The following is a 17938-nucleotide window of genomic DNA, read 5'->3' as shown; positions in this document are numbered from 1 at the left end:
GTACTTTCCGCCCGCTGCACGATTCTCTTACAAATTTTGCAGATATAGCAAAACAGGTCACCCATTTCCCAATAAATCGTGCTAATCGGTAATTTAAAAGTGGTAGTGCCCGCTTTAACATCTTAGCACGAATGGGCCGGCACGTCCGGTGTAATACCACGACCACACAGAAGACAGGCGTGAAATGGAAGCAATTCCGTGTTTCGTCTGATGTGAGTGTGGTGCCGGAGGCCTAATTTAAGTCCCTTTCTCTTTACCACCCTTTTCTTATAAGGAGAGGTTGGGAAGAGGAAGTGGATTTGACGGTGGAGGAGATGCATAGGAAGGGGAAATATCCTCTTTATGTGCGTCTCCTCCTCCGTCGTATAAGGGTAGGCAACGCATCTGCAATTGCGGATGTCTATGGGCAGCGGTCGCTTCGCCATTTTGGCGGATTCAGGTGGCCCCTTGCTCGTTTGCCACCTTATGTTATAAAAAAAATAGATAAAATATTACGCTGCAAAATTTGAAATAAAAATGTAATTTTCCTAGAATTCTTTATCATTGCATATACTTGTGTTTACGCTTATTAGTTACTTACAATACGTAAAAACTCCGACATGTTTTGCAAATGTAGTCTTAGCAAGACAACTTATTTTCTTACATTCACTGTGCAATATTAGTAACGTATTGTGCAATTCCACGGAAGCAAATTCGATCACATCCGTATTTAGTTTCATAATGTAACATCGGAAATCATAATGTTCCGGAGGCGATGTAATCAGGATGGGTCAGCTGTGGCGCGTGGCGAAGCCCTACTGCAGGGCTTCGCGTGACGTCAGAGCATCTGCCCGACAGATGGCGCCTGTACGGAGATAATATCGCACGCCACACCATAACTATTTGGGGAAATTCAAAACAATAAATGTGCTTACGCATTTCATTCATTAAAATATATTAAAACATCACTTTATTTTGCTCATCTTATTAAAAGATTTTATTTAAAAGTCTTCTATTAACGTTTTAATAATAATGTTATAACAATTTTTAGTAATAGTGTAAGATTGAATAATGTTAGAAGAATGGTTTTAGACATAGGCAGGGATACATTTTTCGATAAGTTTTATTGTTACTTTTACGTTTGCTATACTACTAATAAAATCTATTTATTAATTATAGTTTAATTAGTATTATAGGATTGCACATTGTACACTTTGAACGCGCGTCCGCTCCGGCTCCGTACACCCCATTGTTTTTATTATACACTAATGGGTAATTACTACGGCATCATCGCAATAAATGATTTGTTTTGTTTTTACTCTACGCCATATGTCAGCGCAACTCATCACTATTTTTTTTAACTTTGTAATCGACTTCTTGTTCGATTGCCAAGATTACATCCGTGTGTTTCTTTTATTTTTTTTTGTGTTAATCGAAATATCTATACTAATGTGATTTAACATAATGCTGAAATTGAGATAAAAACAATAATACTGAGATTGAGAGGCCAAGCATGTATTTCTGCTCGTTTTTATCTAACGTAGTTAAATTTTTGATATACCGATAGCGCTAAAATAACCCATTATAAATATATCTTCATTTAGAGAAATCGTTATGCTTTCATAATATTCTCATCAAATACTGCGCAATAGCGCATTAATAAAAAAACATTGTTTCATTGTTTACTTGAATATGACGAGATCCCAAAAACGTATTCACATGAAAGCTTGATTCATGTATAGATTAAGTGCGAGCGAAGGAAAAATTTAGTGGCTGGTGTACACGAAAACAATGAACTTTCACACGTAGCTCGGCTTGATTCATAGTAGTTTGTTGAATCAAAGCGAAGTCAGCTTGCGGTTGTTCGTAATTGAATTTGGTAAACAATACGTTAGACCCGAGCCCGTATTCGCAACACGGACGCTCTACGCACCTGTTATCCGGTTTATTTATAACATGCATCTAAGCAATTGTTTACCTCTGTTTCCTTAAAGGAAATAAATAGAGCAAGGGAAAATAATAGTAGATACGTAACAAATTAAATAAAAAAAGAGGTTTTCTCTAGGGCTTATTCAGGTATACATTATTTCTGTTTCTTTACTGTGTATAACTGAGGACTTCTTGATCGTAGAAGTATTAAATGATAATGCAAACTTGAAGTCTATATCAGATTAACATGTTGACTTGTATACTAAATTTATTATCTTACTAATATCATAAATGCGAAAGTTTACGAGTAAATGGATGTAGGATGCATGGTTTAATCTTCGTTAGAGTTTGTAGCCTAAACTGGTGAACGAATCTCGATGAAATTTGACATAGATGTAAAGGATAGTCTGGAAAAACGCATGTACTACTTACTTTTTTTTAAATTCCCCACGGACAAAGACGCGAGCAAAAGTTAGATATAATATTAGTTATGACTATAATGCTATATTGCTATAATGCGTTTAACAAAATATTTACACTTAATTTTTACCCTAAAAAATACATAGTACGAGTAACATTTTGGCCGCGAGAAAAAACAATGGAACGATCTCTCACAAGTATCGCTTTCACCCGGCAGATCAATGTAAGCCCCGCGCGATAATTGAATTGCGAGGGTCAGCCGAGCCCGGGGCCTGTATTAGTGTAACATTTGATTCATATGCGGCTTCCCTAACCAGAACTGTTCTCTATTTAGGGGATGACTTAAGTGATTTCAATAAGTTACAGTCATTATAACATCATTGCAACTTATACATTTATCTTATCAAACTAGCTATGGGTACAAAATATCACAGTAGACAAAATACGAATACATAGTGCGAAAAATGCTCTATTCTCCAGTTGGGATAAACTCAAAGCTTTTGAGTTAGATGAAATAAGTTAAATATCATCTTTATAGAAGCATGGCTCTTAATTTTATTTCCAAAGTGTACATTACCACCAGCTCGTGCGTCCCCACTGAGAGGCTCGGAGGCTACTCTACGCAATAGGTGACTGGGCCATACGCTGGCCCAGTGTGGTTGGTCGACTTGACACATATCTTGAATTTCTTTGCCAATATGTGCAGGTTGTATAACGATGTTTTCCTTTACTATAAGAACGTCGGGTAAATTATGTACATATGGATTTCGAAAATCGAAAATCACATTGGTACATGGCGGGATTCGAACCCAAGACCTGTAAATTACAAGTCATGTGCTTAAAGTGTACATGAATCTTTGTTGTTTTTTTCGGTTTAACTACTTAATAGTTTACATATTACAATAATAATATTTTTAAAGGGTAATTTTAAGTACTGGGCGTTCCAATTTAGCAATATGTCAACGCTTGATTTATTTTTCACATTTATACTCATAAATATAAAAAAACAATGCAATTTCTCCCAGCGGGTTGAAGTTAGTATTTTGCTTCTCTCCGCGAGGGGTCATTACTAAACTCCATTACACTTTTTGTGCCAAGTGTTTTGGTGGTATAACAAGGGTGAAAACGACCCTACAAAACGAATGACATGCTCTCAACTGTCTGTGTTTTTATCGATGGTGAGAAAGAAAAACATTCAGTTATTCTCTCCTTATTTATTTGATAGTTAAATCCGTGTATATTTCATAAGAGACAATACATTTTAGGCAATTGAAACTTAACAGTCAATCGCCATATCCTAGACTAGCTTTTGCTCGCTTCTTTCTCCGCGTGAAATTAAAAATAGAAAAACATAACCTATGCTACTCAGTGATACCATACCTTTTCAATGGTGTAAAAAGTCTTGAATTTGGTCCAGTAGTTTTTGAATTATATAAACATACAAAAACCCAAAATAGAAATCTTTCCTCATTATAATATTAGTATAACTAGATTAATGTAAAAATTAGTATAGGAATTATTTAAATCTTTCAATACAGGTTTCTTAAGTAACCATGTAGATACAACTTTTATGTAAAACCTAAAGTTTACGTATGTACAGAATTCAATAAACGCAAATATACAATCCCTTTCTTAAAGTTTCCGAGCTATTTGAGTGAATGATCACATGGCTTAATGCGTTTGAATACGCATAGAGGATTCGTCATCAATCTGTAAGGGGTGTAATGTGCCCTGTGCTTGCGAAGTCTAATGCGATGGGCATATGGCGTCATAGCCGTCGTTACGCTCCACCGCCGCCCAATACTCCCGGTTCTACGACCCGCTTCGACCTTAGAGAACCGAGATTATATCACTACAAGTGGACACCTTTGCTATATACGATCCTGTTCCAATCTTTAAATGAAATCAGTAACAAATGTACCCTAAATTTGGAGAGTGCTTGTGTATTGTAACTACACATTACCCGCATTTTATGGATCACTCGTAAATAAAATTGAATTACTTTTGGTTACCAATATGCTATCGAGACGAATTTGCAATCTATCCCGGATATTTGAGTTTAAGGTGACACAAAAAAACAATGTTTATGAAAAATAAAGCTATGTTGTACTTAATTTACGGGTAGCGAAGAGAGGTTCTGCGTGTAACGATTCAATATGGACATAACATTTCTGTATGCAATATTTTCGCTGGTTTAACATGCGAAGATGTTTCCCAGTATTTATAATTCCATTAATTCTAGAACCTTCCTAAAATGTCATGTATAGTTTTCATTGCTTTAAAAGATTGTTTTTGTCTGATGAATAGTATTCGACTTCATGTGAACCTGTCTAGACAGCTGAGTAATAAAAGGCTTTTTTCTATTGAAAGCCCTAGAAATAAGAACCACGCCACTATGTCAAAAAGATTTAAATTTATCAAGATGTTATTTTTATCAGTATAATATTATGTCTTTTTCTATTGTGCTTGTTATTAAATCTTAGAATATGCAACAGTATACACAATTTATTATTCTAAAGTCTAGACAGATTTACATGATGAACACGTCAGATAAACACTGAAATTTATTTACATTTGTAAATTGAATGGAAAAAATAAATTTAAATATATTTAGTCAATACTTAGATTGCGTCGTGTAAGTCGTACGTGTTAGGGGGAAGGGGACTGTAGCGGGCGCGCGGCGATGTCACAGGGAGTGCTAAGTGCTTCGAGGCCACATGTCGCTATCGTCTCGCTAATCTCCAGGATTTGCCATCCGATGTCCCTCGACAATCGCCGTCCCTTTCCTACCCATTCGAATGTTACCACCATCTCGTGTGCCTCATTGAATATTATTGCTCTATGGGGATTTTGAAAACATGGAGCCGTTTAGCGAAAGCCGTACATTGTATCTGTGTCGTGGAATTATTCATACTCGGCCCAGTGCATTTATCACTTAATGGTATTAGCTATTAGACCGTTTAATCGCTCGATTTGCGACTTTATAGGCCGAGATTAACTTTATAGTGTAGTGAAATTTCGCTCATAAATAAGCTTAAGCGATATACGATATTTACCTACTGAAGCAAATAATAATATTATACGTGATGATCAAGTACTTGAATTATTTCTTAAAGTATGAAAAACGAAAATCTTTATTTCAAAAGAAATAAAGAATTGTTAATAAACAAAGCAGCATTCGCTTTATAAGAGTATGGTTTTAGTACATATAAAAATGGGTTAAAACTCGGGCAGTCAGTTAATCAGTTGTCGTGGGAAATCTCTCACAAACGACATTGTTATAAAAACAAAGAAACAGTGTCACGTTAGCGCTTCCGTATAAAATTAGCGTGGGCTTTCACACTATCGAAACATCTTTCCACAAACACATTGTCATAGCTTCCATTCTCTTCTATACCATCTATACTTATTTACTTACAAATATTAAAAAGAAGAAAGATTTGTATTTTTGTATGTATTGAAATAATTCAAAAACTACTGGGCCGATTTAAAAAACTCTTACACCATTAAAATCCATGTTATCAGTGAGAAACATAGGCTATAGTTTCACGCTTTTTCATTTTCATTTTCACGAGGTCAAAGTCGCGTGCAACAGCTAGTTGAAATACAGTGGAAACCCATGATTAAATAAGAAATCATTACTTCAAGCTGCATTTAATATTAACCAAGTTTAACTGCAAAAAATCTTGTAAGGAAAACCTACTAACTTAACGTATAGTTCATACTAAATTAAAAAATAAAGGTTTATTTGTTAACTGGTTTAATAATAATTCGTCTACAATCTTTCTGGTGTTATAGAAAATACATTTGGTATGATAACTTAGAACTATTATAGTCGACGTCAAAAGTCAATGTCTACTCTCTATAGTACTGTATAGTGAACATAATGATCGTACGGGCTGTCATCGCACCATGCGGCATTCAATACATATGCCAACTTCTGTTCGTCAAATGTAGAGTAGCAATAACAAACACTTACACTTTATGCCTATTGTGTTAAGGTTGAAATTGCAATGTATTCTTTCAATATAGTAGAAACATTGGTTTTAAAATGAGTGCATTTTAGGGAGGCCGCTTGTCATTGCTTCCCTAACCCTAAATACGTCCCTTTCCGTCTAGCCGGATGGGCAGACAGGTTAACTTTTGTTGTTCTGCAAAAGCCGTGCATTACAAGTCCGATTGTTGGCACAAATGTCGGGAATTACACAGCATTTTGTATTTGCCGATGATTATTTCAAGCTCTAATTCATTAGAGCGGTTCGCCGTTCCCGTTCAGTGATTTGTTTGCCATTATATTAAAAAAAAAAATTACGTCGGTTGAATTTAAACAACCTATTGCACTTTTTATTCAAATTTAAATTCAGCAGACTCATTTATATGGCTGTTTGTAATTTTTTTTATTAGTTTTTAAATTACTGACAATTTTATTTATGTATATCTATAGTACAATTGTCAATACATTTCGAGGATAAAACAAACAGCCCCACTGATATACCGGGGAAGATTACTAATCGTTTTTAAGTTTACATCATTAAAATTGGTACAGCCACTCATTCTACGTGAGGTCACGAAGGAAATGGACTTAAATGGCCAGAATGTTGATCAAATCGATTGATACAAAAAAATCTCAAAGACATCACATCCTTATTAACAAAACAAAGAAACCAAAATCCTTCCTTTAATATGACAGCTCGTTTGAAGAGATATTGACATTTTGTATAAACAAAAGAAATGTTAGAATATTTTCTTCGGCGAAAGGAAAGTCAATAAAGGTTTTGAGGCATCGCCCTCTAGGCGGGTTTCAGGCGGGGTGCGGCGGGTTGCGGGGAGACGCGGAGGGGAGGCGCCAAGGGACGGGGGTACTCTTCTTGATTACAGACCGCCCTACAACCTCGCAGATATCCCCTCGTAGCCTACGTACAGGTTCACAATATGCATCGCTTATTATTATCAGTGCAAATAAAATTAACAAGTTATTATTTTAGATCACTTAACGATGCAGTTAACAGTTTCGTTAGTATTTTTCATCATAAAAATTTATTTTCAAACGGGTTGCAGGATTTTATAATGTTTATTTTATAAAAAATATTAAATATTGCATTTGTAATATTTTTTCTAGAGTAAATAACTCCGACATGACGTAGTATACATATTTATATTTTGTAATTAATTTCTATACTATGTAATCGAATAACTTCCGTGTTTCCTTCATACGACCGTCTTATTGGTTACCATGGCAACGACAATGTCTAACGCAAGACGATAATTGCTAGGTCATTAAAATCACATTTGTATTCGACATGATGCAGTACTTTGTAGATACTGATGGGTAAAGAATTGTATAATAAATTAAGAACAACTTGATAAAAAAAATATATGTCTGTGGACCTAAGTGTTTCAATTATAGTAGTTACTTTAAGCTATTAATACACTTTTTTATTTACATGTGGCCTTTGATAATAATTTTAAATATTAAGTTCAGAAACACGTTTGTAAAGATCACAAATTGTGAAGCCTAGTCAGAGCGGGCGTGTTGTGCGCAGGTGGCCGCGCCGAGATTGCTCGCATCAAACTTGCACGAAGATACGACCCGAGTGCTCATAAAAATACATATTCTAGCAGAAGGGCCCCCGCTTTTAATACGGAGCAGTAATGAGCAGCCTTAGGTCGTGAATCTTCTTAATTTTCTCTTCAACTACCCATTGAAGCGGATTGCCAGTCTTTAGTAATTGTTTAATGAGGTCGAGGTGAAAACGTTTATGGATACCTTTAAGTAAATTTTGTAACAGTTTTGTACAAAATACAGGACAGATTAAATGCAATCACTCAACTAACTTATTCTTTAGTACTAAATGATCTTCTGTCATTCATTAATCGGTTTTAACCACTTCGTAATTTTTTCTAAGACCTAACTAAAACCTAACACCGACTCTAGCCCTTGATTTTTGTAATAATAAACAAAAAGAACGGTATTTTATTATTTGTCCATCCTTTGCCACTCTGCAAGGGTATCCAACCTATCCACAAGTCTTTTCTTTTGCTGTCTTCTTAAATAAAATTAACATGAACATTATATAACGAAAAATAAACTGTTACATGTTTATGCCTTAAATGAAAATTTGCTGTTCTTGTCCCGTCAAATCTAAATTACATTTAAAAAATAGTAAATCTCACAAAGAAGACATAAACACGTTATTGAAGATGTCTACGTCAGTTAGATTAATAACAAAAGTTTTATCTTGCATTCAATTTAATATGAAGTCAAAAAGTGGCTACCTCCATATAATTTCCCGCGCAACGTTCCCCTCAACATCTGCCCCACGCGCCGCACCCACTTTGTTTTCATATGAATTTAATAGGGAAAAAATATTCTTGTTAAGATAAAAATCATTTGGTTAGCACAATTAGTTATTTAGTAACATCGAAATTGCCGCCTAATAGCGACGGGTGCTGATTTCGTACACAGTGCAATATATTTTTACAGGTATCTAACGATGCGCCCCGAATTCACACGGGTGATGTTGTCATGTTGAACATTGTCATGTTGAATATAGCCAATGCTACTCTGACAGAAATAAAAGAAAAAAAAAGAAAAAAAGTAAGTAATATAGAAATAACTTTTTTTATTTATACAGTAATATTATAAAGAGGAAAGATTTTTATTTTTTTATGTATTGAAATAACTCAAAAACTACAGAGCCGAGTTTAAAAATTATTTCAAAGTTAGAAAGGTAATTTATCTGTGTGTAACAAGAGTAAAAAGAGATAATTTTATATTTATTTTTTAATTTCCCTCGGACGAAGTTGCGAGCAACAGCTAGTAACACATACAATTTAAAAAAATATGAACTTGCGTTAAATATACCTAAGTACCTAAAGAGTAGCATTATTCCGATATTATGGTGTTTATGTTGATAATAAAAGTAAAAAAATCGTCCGTAAAACTAACATTTCCAAGTTCACCGATTCAACCGACGTCCCGCCATCTCTCTGATTGATTAAAACTCTAACAAAGGGATAAAGCTGATCACCGGGAGCTTTGTACAGAAGCCCTTTATGTTCTCGTAATCAAAGAATCCACCCTATACAAAATCATTCAACAAAAATATGAATTTTCTTATGATTATAGCTATGGAAAAATGGGGTATAATTATTTTTTCGTACGGGTAGTCTTTTTTGTTGTGAATTTACTCGAACCTTTAAACTTAGCATGATTCACGACTCTCGTTTTTTTATTTTAGTTTTATTTCGTGGTTTAAAACACAAAACATCACTTTTTTCAATCCTATTTAGTAATCATAGAAAGCAATAAATAAGTAATGTTTAAAAAAAAGTCTTATTAAATGTATGGACTCGAGTGATGATCGTTACTACTCTTATGTACTCCTGATACATCTAAATTAAAAGCCATAATAATTTAGAAGCAGTTGGCAATAAAGAGGATCATAAAAGTCAGGTAGGTCACGATAGGTAAGTCGGGCAGGGGTCGCTACCGACAGATGTCGCCCCCCGCCGCGAACCTGATGAACTCTGCCCAACTAGCCCACATCATTTGTAATCTCTTCTTTTAGCTACTTGCAAGGGTCTTATTAAACTTAAACTGATAATTTTGGATAAGTACAATATAGTTCAAGTTCAAGGTGTTCTTATATTATTTAATTTGTACAAGAGAATTTTTATATCACAATTTCTTATTATCATTCAAAATAAACTACTAGTTAATTGCATTTACAACGCTGTATATTTGTAGCTTGCATACAAAGCTACAAACCTTTGGTTCGCCACAAATTCCAATAAAACTCTCTCTATGTTATACATATGTCATTTTTTTCATTTCTAACTTTAATTTCTCTTGATTAAAGAGTGATTGTGGTTAAACACTTTAAAAGTCATGTAGTTGTGTGAAAATACGACACCGGAAGGAAGCGATTCCGCGCGCGCGACGACACGTGGCCGCTTCCGGCGTTAATGTGGTAATATAATAGGAGACGTCTCCACTTCATTCCTGTTCCATAAAATAATAGCTCAATATTTGCTCAATCATTTTCTCACACTAAAAATTTATGTTACGTTAAAAATACCTTGTGTCAGTTAGTGATGTTTTGTTGGTCGAATAATTAAAATGACCTAATAATGAATTACTTAACTTTTTAGAATAATGCATAAGTATACAGTACAGCGCTACTATGGAGGTCAATTCTACTTATGAACAACTCTCTTTTCTAACTTAAAGTTTTTTCCCTGATATCTTAATTATTCTTCTTGATCCAATTCTATTTAAAAAGGTTTACAAAGTATTCTACATAAAAGATAGCAATATAGCAATTACCCATATTTAATGTAAAAGTGATTGTGTACCAGTAATACTAGAAATAGCACTTTAATACGAACATTACAAACAATACCCTCGTATAACAACAATTTGCTAAGTGCGACGTTATCGGTATAATAGGTGCGCGTCGGCGTTTAAATCGAAAAGAGCTCATCGACGCTCCCGTGTTGTGCGAGCACTTAACTTGATTACGCGAAGCCCCACAGCCCACAGCCCACCGCTGCGCCCGCGGGCCCGCGGCCCACGCGAGCGCGGCCGGCAAGCGGACACGCACACTCCGTGCCCGCCCTGCCGCGTGCCCGGCGACACGTGTCCCACGCGGTAATTGTAGCTTACTTTATGGATTACTGCTTACTGCTTCCACTTCGACAACAAGAGTTGCCTCTTTTACATTACAATTATCTGGCTTTCTTTGTGCTTACAACGATGATAGATATTCAAAGATAATATTTTTCATGGTTAAATACAATAGAAAATAATTCTCACCTTCTAACGCTTTATTTCTAGCTAACAGCGCCAGGAGTACATCAGGCGGCGGCGGATCTAGCGGATGCATGTCTAGAGTCGTACCCATAGGGATCTCACGGGCCCTGCAATCCTGCACCAACTCGTTATATCCAGATTCCATGTATCACAACTACGTCCTCGGTACACCACACATACATCGAGCGTTAGCTCGAAAGTTTCGCATTCCGTGCAAGCCGCGCGTGCTTCCCGGAGCCGGCAGTAGCTCGAGCGAGGCGACGGCAAGGGACCGGGAGCGATGCGACGTACCGGAGGCCGCGCGCGGAGGAAACCTGCCCCGCGCGGTACCGCCCACGCCCGCCCAACACGCCGCGCGTTCTGCGCACTACCCTCCTACCTCCCATTGAGAAGTCATTTTTTACCCCCCGAATCTGATAAACCCTCGGGCGAGAGGGGCTGCCGGGGCTCCCCCGCCCCGAACTAATTTGCCGGAGTCGTACGACACACCCCTGGTGCTTACATCCATCTACAATATTACTCCGGCACGTTATCCCGTTCGCGGGGGCACTGCGCCGGGCGCCGGGCGCCGCAACTCATCTAGCCTCGCCGTTGTCAAGAAACTAAATTTTGAAATTGTAATTGTGATGATATTTTTTACAATTACATTACAAAAATCACAGCAGATGTTTTTCGCGTACCGGGCCTCATAAATGTTATTAACTTTCTAATTAACCAAAAGTAAGGTTGTAAGTTAATATTACATACTATTTGGCCGAATTGTTGACAAAATAAAACACAATATTGACATTTTGTCAATTGTCAGAAAACTGCTGTTTTTAATTATGTATTTTAATGATAATTTTTTCATCTTTTTAATATAGAAAAGTTTTAATTTATATCTCTTATTAAAAGTAAAAATGGAAAACTGCGACAAGTATGAACCTGATAACGTATTTAAAGTTTTCGAATTGATTGAATTTCCGATATGTTTCGTAGGTTTAACTTTATCAAAACAGATTAGGGTGGAGAGAGATCTATATACATCAGCATATTTCAAAACAATGCACGAAGGCACATTAATGGTAGGTAACTTATTATTGTATTAGTTGCTTAGTAATAATGGACGCGTCATCCATCTGTTTAGCCCACACTTTCGTTGCGTTTCATTGAGTAATTAAATTTGAATAAATAATTATCAAATGTCCCAGTTTTAATTTTTTGGAATAGTTTTGACCAAGCAGCTACTTTCAAAACCATGTTACTAAATTTATTGATTATCTATTTTATGTAAATAATAACTATTTTTATTCTAGAAATTCGAAGAGGCTCGCGAAGTATCCGCATCGCATAGAGCTTTTATTATAACGAACATTGACAATCATACAATAGAAATAACTTTCAAACCTACTAATGAATGCATCGTGGGACCTAAACAATTAAAAAATAATGATAATAGATTTGTTGTTGATTTGAGACTAATACATGTAGATGGAGTTAGATGTTGTAATAATGAATGGCATGCTGAAATTGGAAGATATTACATTAGTGGTCAATTTGAATATATTAAAATGTCACATAAACCAAAGGTATTAGATTTTGGAGAAGTATCACTTAGTAAAAAAATCACAATACCATTAGTGATACGAAACGATTCTAAGTTCACAACGGCGAAGGTCTATTATCTGAAATCAGTCAGCTTCGAAGTATTGCCGCAAGTGTTTTGTATAAAACCTGCCTCATCTCAAGAAATATTAATTACAGTAAAGCCTAATAGTCTAAAAGTTGACAATCAAATTGAATTTCATATAACAAACCCTAATGAAAGCATTTATAAACCGACAACGGGTAATAATTCCGTTGAATACAATGATAACATTTTACCTTACAAAATCTCGTGCAAGATTAAAGTTATTTGCGCTCAAAGATATCGTCCTCCGCTTGCTAAGTCATTACATACGTTACGACATGAACCGGATCCTTACTACACTTATGACGAAGAAGAGCTATCTATAATCAAAGAGCATAAGAAGAAAGCTATAGAATTTTTGACAGTTTGTAAAATGTCCGCTCTAACTAAATATGTATCTGAAAACAGAATCATAGAGAAAGACCAGTGTTATATTGATGTAGATAGTAAACCAAAGGTACCGGGAAATTTGTTTTGTACAACGTTTCCTCGATTGCTATCAATTTATGACGTTTTCTTTATATTACCCCAACCTACAGTCGTTGAATTCGGTCGAGTTGGATTAGAATCTTATGCCGAAAATCATATAACTATTAACAATAACAGTATGTCTGATATCACACTAGATTTTTTTCAAAGTGACTATATACTTTACACAGAAAGAAAAGAACGTACCTTACATGTAAAGTTAAAGGCAATGAAGGAAATAAAATTAAACTTATTCTGTTTCGGTCATTCTGAGGGAAACTTTGTCAATTACTTCGAATATACTATAAATAACAAATATTACCGACAACATTTATACACACTTCAAATTGGAAACGCGAGTCTCGTGTTGTCTGATAAAAGTTTAAAATTTGGTATGGTCACCATGGAAGCTTTTATTACATCACTTCCGATAAAAATGCACAACTATTTTAATGTTACCGTAGACTTTACGTGGAATACTCCAAACGATGATATGCCATTCGAAGTAGTTCCAAGTACGGGCTCACTCCCAGGAAATACTTGCAGGATGTGTAACGTAATATACAACTGTAGACCTACAAAAGCGAAAGTGTTTGAAATCGACTTGAACTTGGAAAAGAAAGTCATTCCTGTGGAACTCTATATCGTGACACGCAAACTTTCCATCAAATTCTTAAAAACAGCTTTAGCATTAAATGATATTGCATTAAATTTAGAAACAGTAGAAAAACTCAAATTGGAAAATTCTTCAAGAGAAGTTGCTTTCTTTTATGTAGTTGAACCTCTTTTACCCGGAATCAAAGTAGAACCTATGAGTGGAGTGATAGGACCAAAGATGATAATACCTTTTGATGTTATTGTAAAGATTACTTGTGTAATAGAGTTCAACTTTGATTTGGTACTTAAAATTAATAATAAAGAGAATGTTGTAGTTCCAGTCACCGGGAATGTGGTAGAGCCCAAATTAAACATTCAACCGAAAAATATTTACATGTCACGCATACCATGCAATATGTTAACTTATGTACAAGTTATTATACAAAATACTTGCAACGTCAAATCTGAAATAGAGGTAATCGACGGTGATGATGAGATTTTTAATGTCTACTATAACAAAGGTAATGAAAAATGTAGACTTACGAAGTTTGATATTGAAGGAGGACAAACTAAAACAATTTTTATACAAGTTCAAGGAACATTTCGAAGAGAATACGATTTTTATATGCCTTTTAGAGTAAACGGATTAATAGGACCACCTGAAATTAATTCTCAATCACATGATCTTAAATACTACATCGAAAAGAACGTGGAGTAAGTTCAATTTGATAATAAACGCAATAATAGTTTAAAAAAAACCTATGAACTATAGTAATAATTAAATTAATATTTCAGGTTGTATGAGAACAATCCAAAGGTGAAACTAAAATCGATTAATAAAGAAATCAGCTTTTGCCGCATCAATGGTGTAATAAGTTTACCACAGCTAGAATTTTCTGTTGATCATTTTGAAATAATATACAAAATGAATGCTAACAACAGTATTGAGTTTACGATGAAAAATGTTTCGAAACACACATTGCACATTACAATATTAATTTCAAAAATACCGCCAAATTTCACCTTAAATTTAACATCCGAAGAAAGTTTACTTATGACAACTGAAAATTACCTCAAATTCGAATTGATTACATTAAAGGCCGCTAACTTTTGTTTGAAGTTTCATCCTAAAGGACCTGGCAGATTTGTGTCTGTTGCTTTATTATATCTTGGTACAAACACGACACCTTATTACAATCTAACGTTTGTCGGTGTCAATGAAATGCCAACCTTAATACCAAGCAAATCCCGAATAGTATTTCCTGCGATATATGTTGGTAAAACAGTGTTCAATATTGTAACCTTCACACTCGATATTGAAGCAGATTTGAGTTCATTTTCTTTTGCATCGAATAAACAGAAGTTTGTAACAGTAGAATTATTAGATTATGAAATCATTGAAAACAATACGACAAAGAAAAATACATCTATAAGCGCTAAGATATCTGTTTATAGTGAAAAACCAATTGTTGCCTCTTCTACGATTACATTAAGACATTCTAGTGGCTCGAGTTGTGACATAGAAATCAAATTCTGTTTTACATATTGCCCCCTCACTTTACATGTAGAATCAATTGTCCACTATGAAGATAATCCATACCCATATTATCCTGAAGAAACTCAAATTGATCTCTATAACTACATGGATAAAAGTTCTCAATTCCTTGAAAGGTGGATGTTTTACCAGGGTTTTAGAAAGGAACTGTATCCCAAAATTCCTGAAACACTTAATGCGTTATCAATTGCTATGTCATCTCAAGCAAAAGAAAAATCGAAAGGGATTAATGTTTCTTATCTTAGTTTCATTAGAAGGATTGCAGGACCGTTACTAAAGCATATACATAAAGTGGAGTAAGTGTTACAAATGTGAGAATTGTCAACCCGTAATAATAACGATGTTAGTTAACATTAATTAATCTATTTCAGAGTATTTGACGCAGACGAAGCAGTCAGGCAAGTGAAAGATATTCATGGTGTTTATGGAGAAATTATTAAGTTACTAAAATCTCGCGGAGCAAACATATGGGCATTAGAGGCAAAGTTTCTCTTAAGTTACGACCAATTCGTTACTTATGTGTCAAATGTACCACCAAAAAATAATGCAGATAAATGTTTCATACAGGAAATTTTAAATGACATGACGTTGTTCAAGAGATTAAACAAACAATGTTGGATAGACTTTATCTTGCAAAGCTACAAGGTTTTCATATTAGATAGTTGCTTTTTTGATTGTGTTTGCGTCAGTTCACAGCCAAGAGACATATTAAATACATTAATTAATTGGTATAACGACCAGCTGAGAGCACATTACGCGCAATGTCTGAAAGGGGAGACGGTTAAATGTATAAAAAATATCACAACCGACTTATGTGACGGTATTGCTATCATTGCAGCATTTTTAAATCACTGTTCATTTCTAAAAGACCACTTCTCTATATACAGTATGGAAAGTGAGTGTGACACTGATAATGGAAAAATTAATAATGCTTGTCTAATCATTGAAGCTATCAACCATTTACGGCTCAACTTTCCGATAAGTTGTTTAGAGTTGCTTGAACCAAATTTCTTGCAAATGTTTTTTTTATCCATTACTTTATATGTTGTTTTGCCAATGTTCAAACCGAAGGACACAATAAAATTTAATCCACCACTATTAAAAAGTTCCACGCGTAGAGTTTCAATAAATCCAGCAAGTCAAGAATCTTTAACCCTTGCGTATTTCCTGCTTGATAATTCAAAGAATACTTTTAGCGTTGAAAAAATAGTTGCCGGTGAGAGTGGTAAAAAAGTTGCCGTCAATGTTACTTACAATGCTAACTTTGTTGATGAATGTAAATCAATTCTGTTAGTACATGGGTATAATAAAACACGAATTTTTGATACCTACATAGTATTTATGCTCTCCGGGAAAGTAGAGACTTTCGCCCCTTTAAGAAAATGCAAGGTTTCGGGGCCTAATTATCGACAACAAAGAGTTGATGTTTTCGTTTCGTCTCCCTTCACAGCTACGTCTACATTTACAATGTACATCTTAGATGAGGAACCGTTTTTACCTGTAGTACTTGAAGCTAATCCAAAGCGTAAGTTCTATGCAACACGACTTCATCTTATTGACAAAGAAGTAACATTACCCGGTATGCCTAAAGAAAGTGGACAAGAAGTTGTGGAACATAAGGTTCATTTTCTTATGTTCTGTTTAAATGCTCAAATCAGTAATACATGGATCTGGTTTAAAAGTAATGTTGGAGAATTCTTTATAAAAGTGACGTCACAACCACGATGCGACATATATCTCGATACGCTGTATGTCCAAGTTCCTGAATGGCCGATGCCTCCTTGCAGCTGCGGGAAAGAGTGTGAATGTTACCGCACTACTTTTCTGATAATACCTCATCGCAATGACATTATGATAAAATCCTTACGCGGAGCAATAACAGAAAGGGCTTCCGAAAAGATGGTTGAAAACTTTGATCAATTGATAGGTATAAATATTTACTAATTATAATATAATGTTGTTAATAACTAATGTCTGTAAATATTTTTTTATAGTACAAGAACTTTCTTGAGATCTAATATGAACATTTTTGAATTTGCAGAAACATCAACAGGAAGGGTTGTTCTCGGTATGCTTTTAGCTGAAGGTGGTACAAATATATCCGAAGTGCAACACATTCTGCGCAATGAGACCTCGTTTCGTGTGACGGCGCGCTCGCTGGAGCCGCGAATCGACCGAGTGACACTTGCCCAGCACACTGAAGACACCTTAGCCCTGCCAATAACGGTACCCGTGTGCGATAAACCTGAGAAATTCTCAGTCACTTTCACCTCTGAATGCGGTTTGGATATACGCACATACAAAGTCGTATTTACTGAGAATGAACAAATTTAATATTTTATTATCATGTTTTTTGAGGATCTAATATTTGATAGAAATAATAATTCGTTACCTATAATCCTTTTACAATGTTTGTTGTAATTATCTATATATTTCTTATTTTTTTTACATGTATAAAATTACAATATTTTTAGTTCCTAGTGTATCGCTTTTTTATTACATTTAA

General features: G+C 35.0%; 1 protein-coding gene across 1 annotated transcript; it reads left to right on the top strand.

The window, feature by feature from the left end:
• Window positions 1-11992: 11992 nt before the first annotated feature.
• Window positions 11993-17913, top strand: LOC106099798. Its single transcript, XM_013278462.1, has 5 exons — window positions 11993-12207; window positions 12439-14591; window positions 14673-15728; window positions 15804-17359; window positions 17474-17913. Exons 1-5 carry the CDS (start codon window positions 12043-12045, stop codon window positions 17764-17766), a joined length of 5223 nt encoding a protein of 1740 aa, XP_013133916.1. The 5' UTR covers window positions 11993-12042; the 3' UTR covers window positions 17767-17913.
• Window positions 17914-17938: the final 25 nt, after the last annotated feature.

The sequence above is a fragment of the Papilio polytes genome, unplaced genomic scaffold, assembly GCF_000836215.1.
Source record: "Papilio polytes unplaced genomic scaffold, Ppol_1.0 DF824102.1, whole genome shotgun sequence".
Classification (NCBI taxonomy): domain Eukaryota; kingdom Metazoa; phylum Arthropoda; class Insecta; order Lepidoptera; family Papilionidae; genus Papilio; species Papilio polytes.
The sequence above is the reverse complement of the archived record's forward strand: the minus strand, read 5'-3'. Positions and strand labels throughout refer to the sequence as shown.

Excerpts from the sequence above, each read along its gene's own strand:
- LOC106099798 (XM_013278462.1), top strand. The coding sequence starts at position 12,043 with ATGGAAAACTGCGACAAGTATGAACCTGATAACGTATTTAAAGTTTTC. Across the intron at positions 15,729-15,803 it reads AAGCATATACATAAAGTGGA|AGTATTTGACGCAGACGAAG; the intron begins GTAAGTGTTACA and ends AATCTATTTCAG. Across the intron at positions 17,360-17,473 it reads AAACTTTGATCAATTGATAG|AAACATCAACAGGAAGGGTT; the intron begins GTATAAATATTT and ends TTGAATTTGCAG.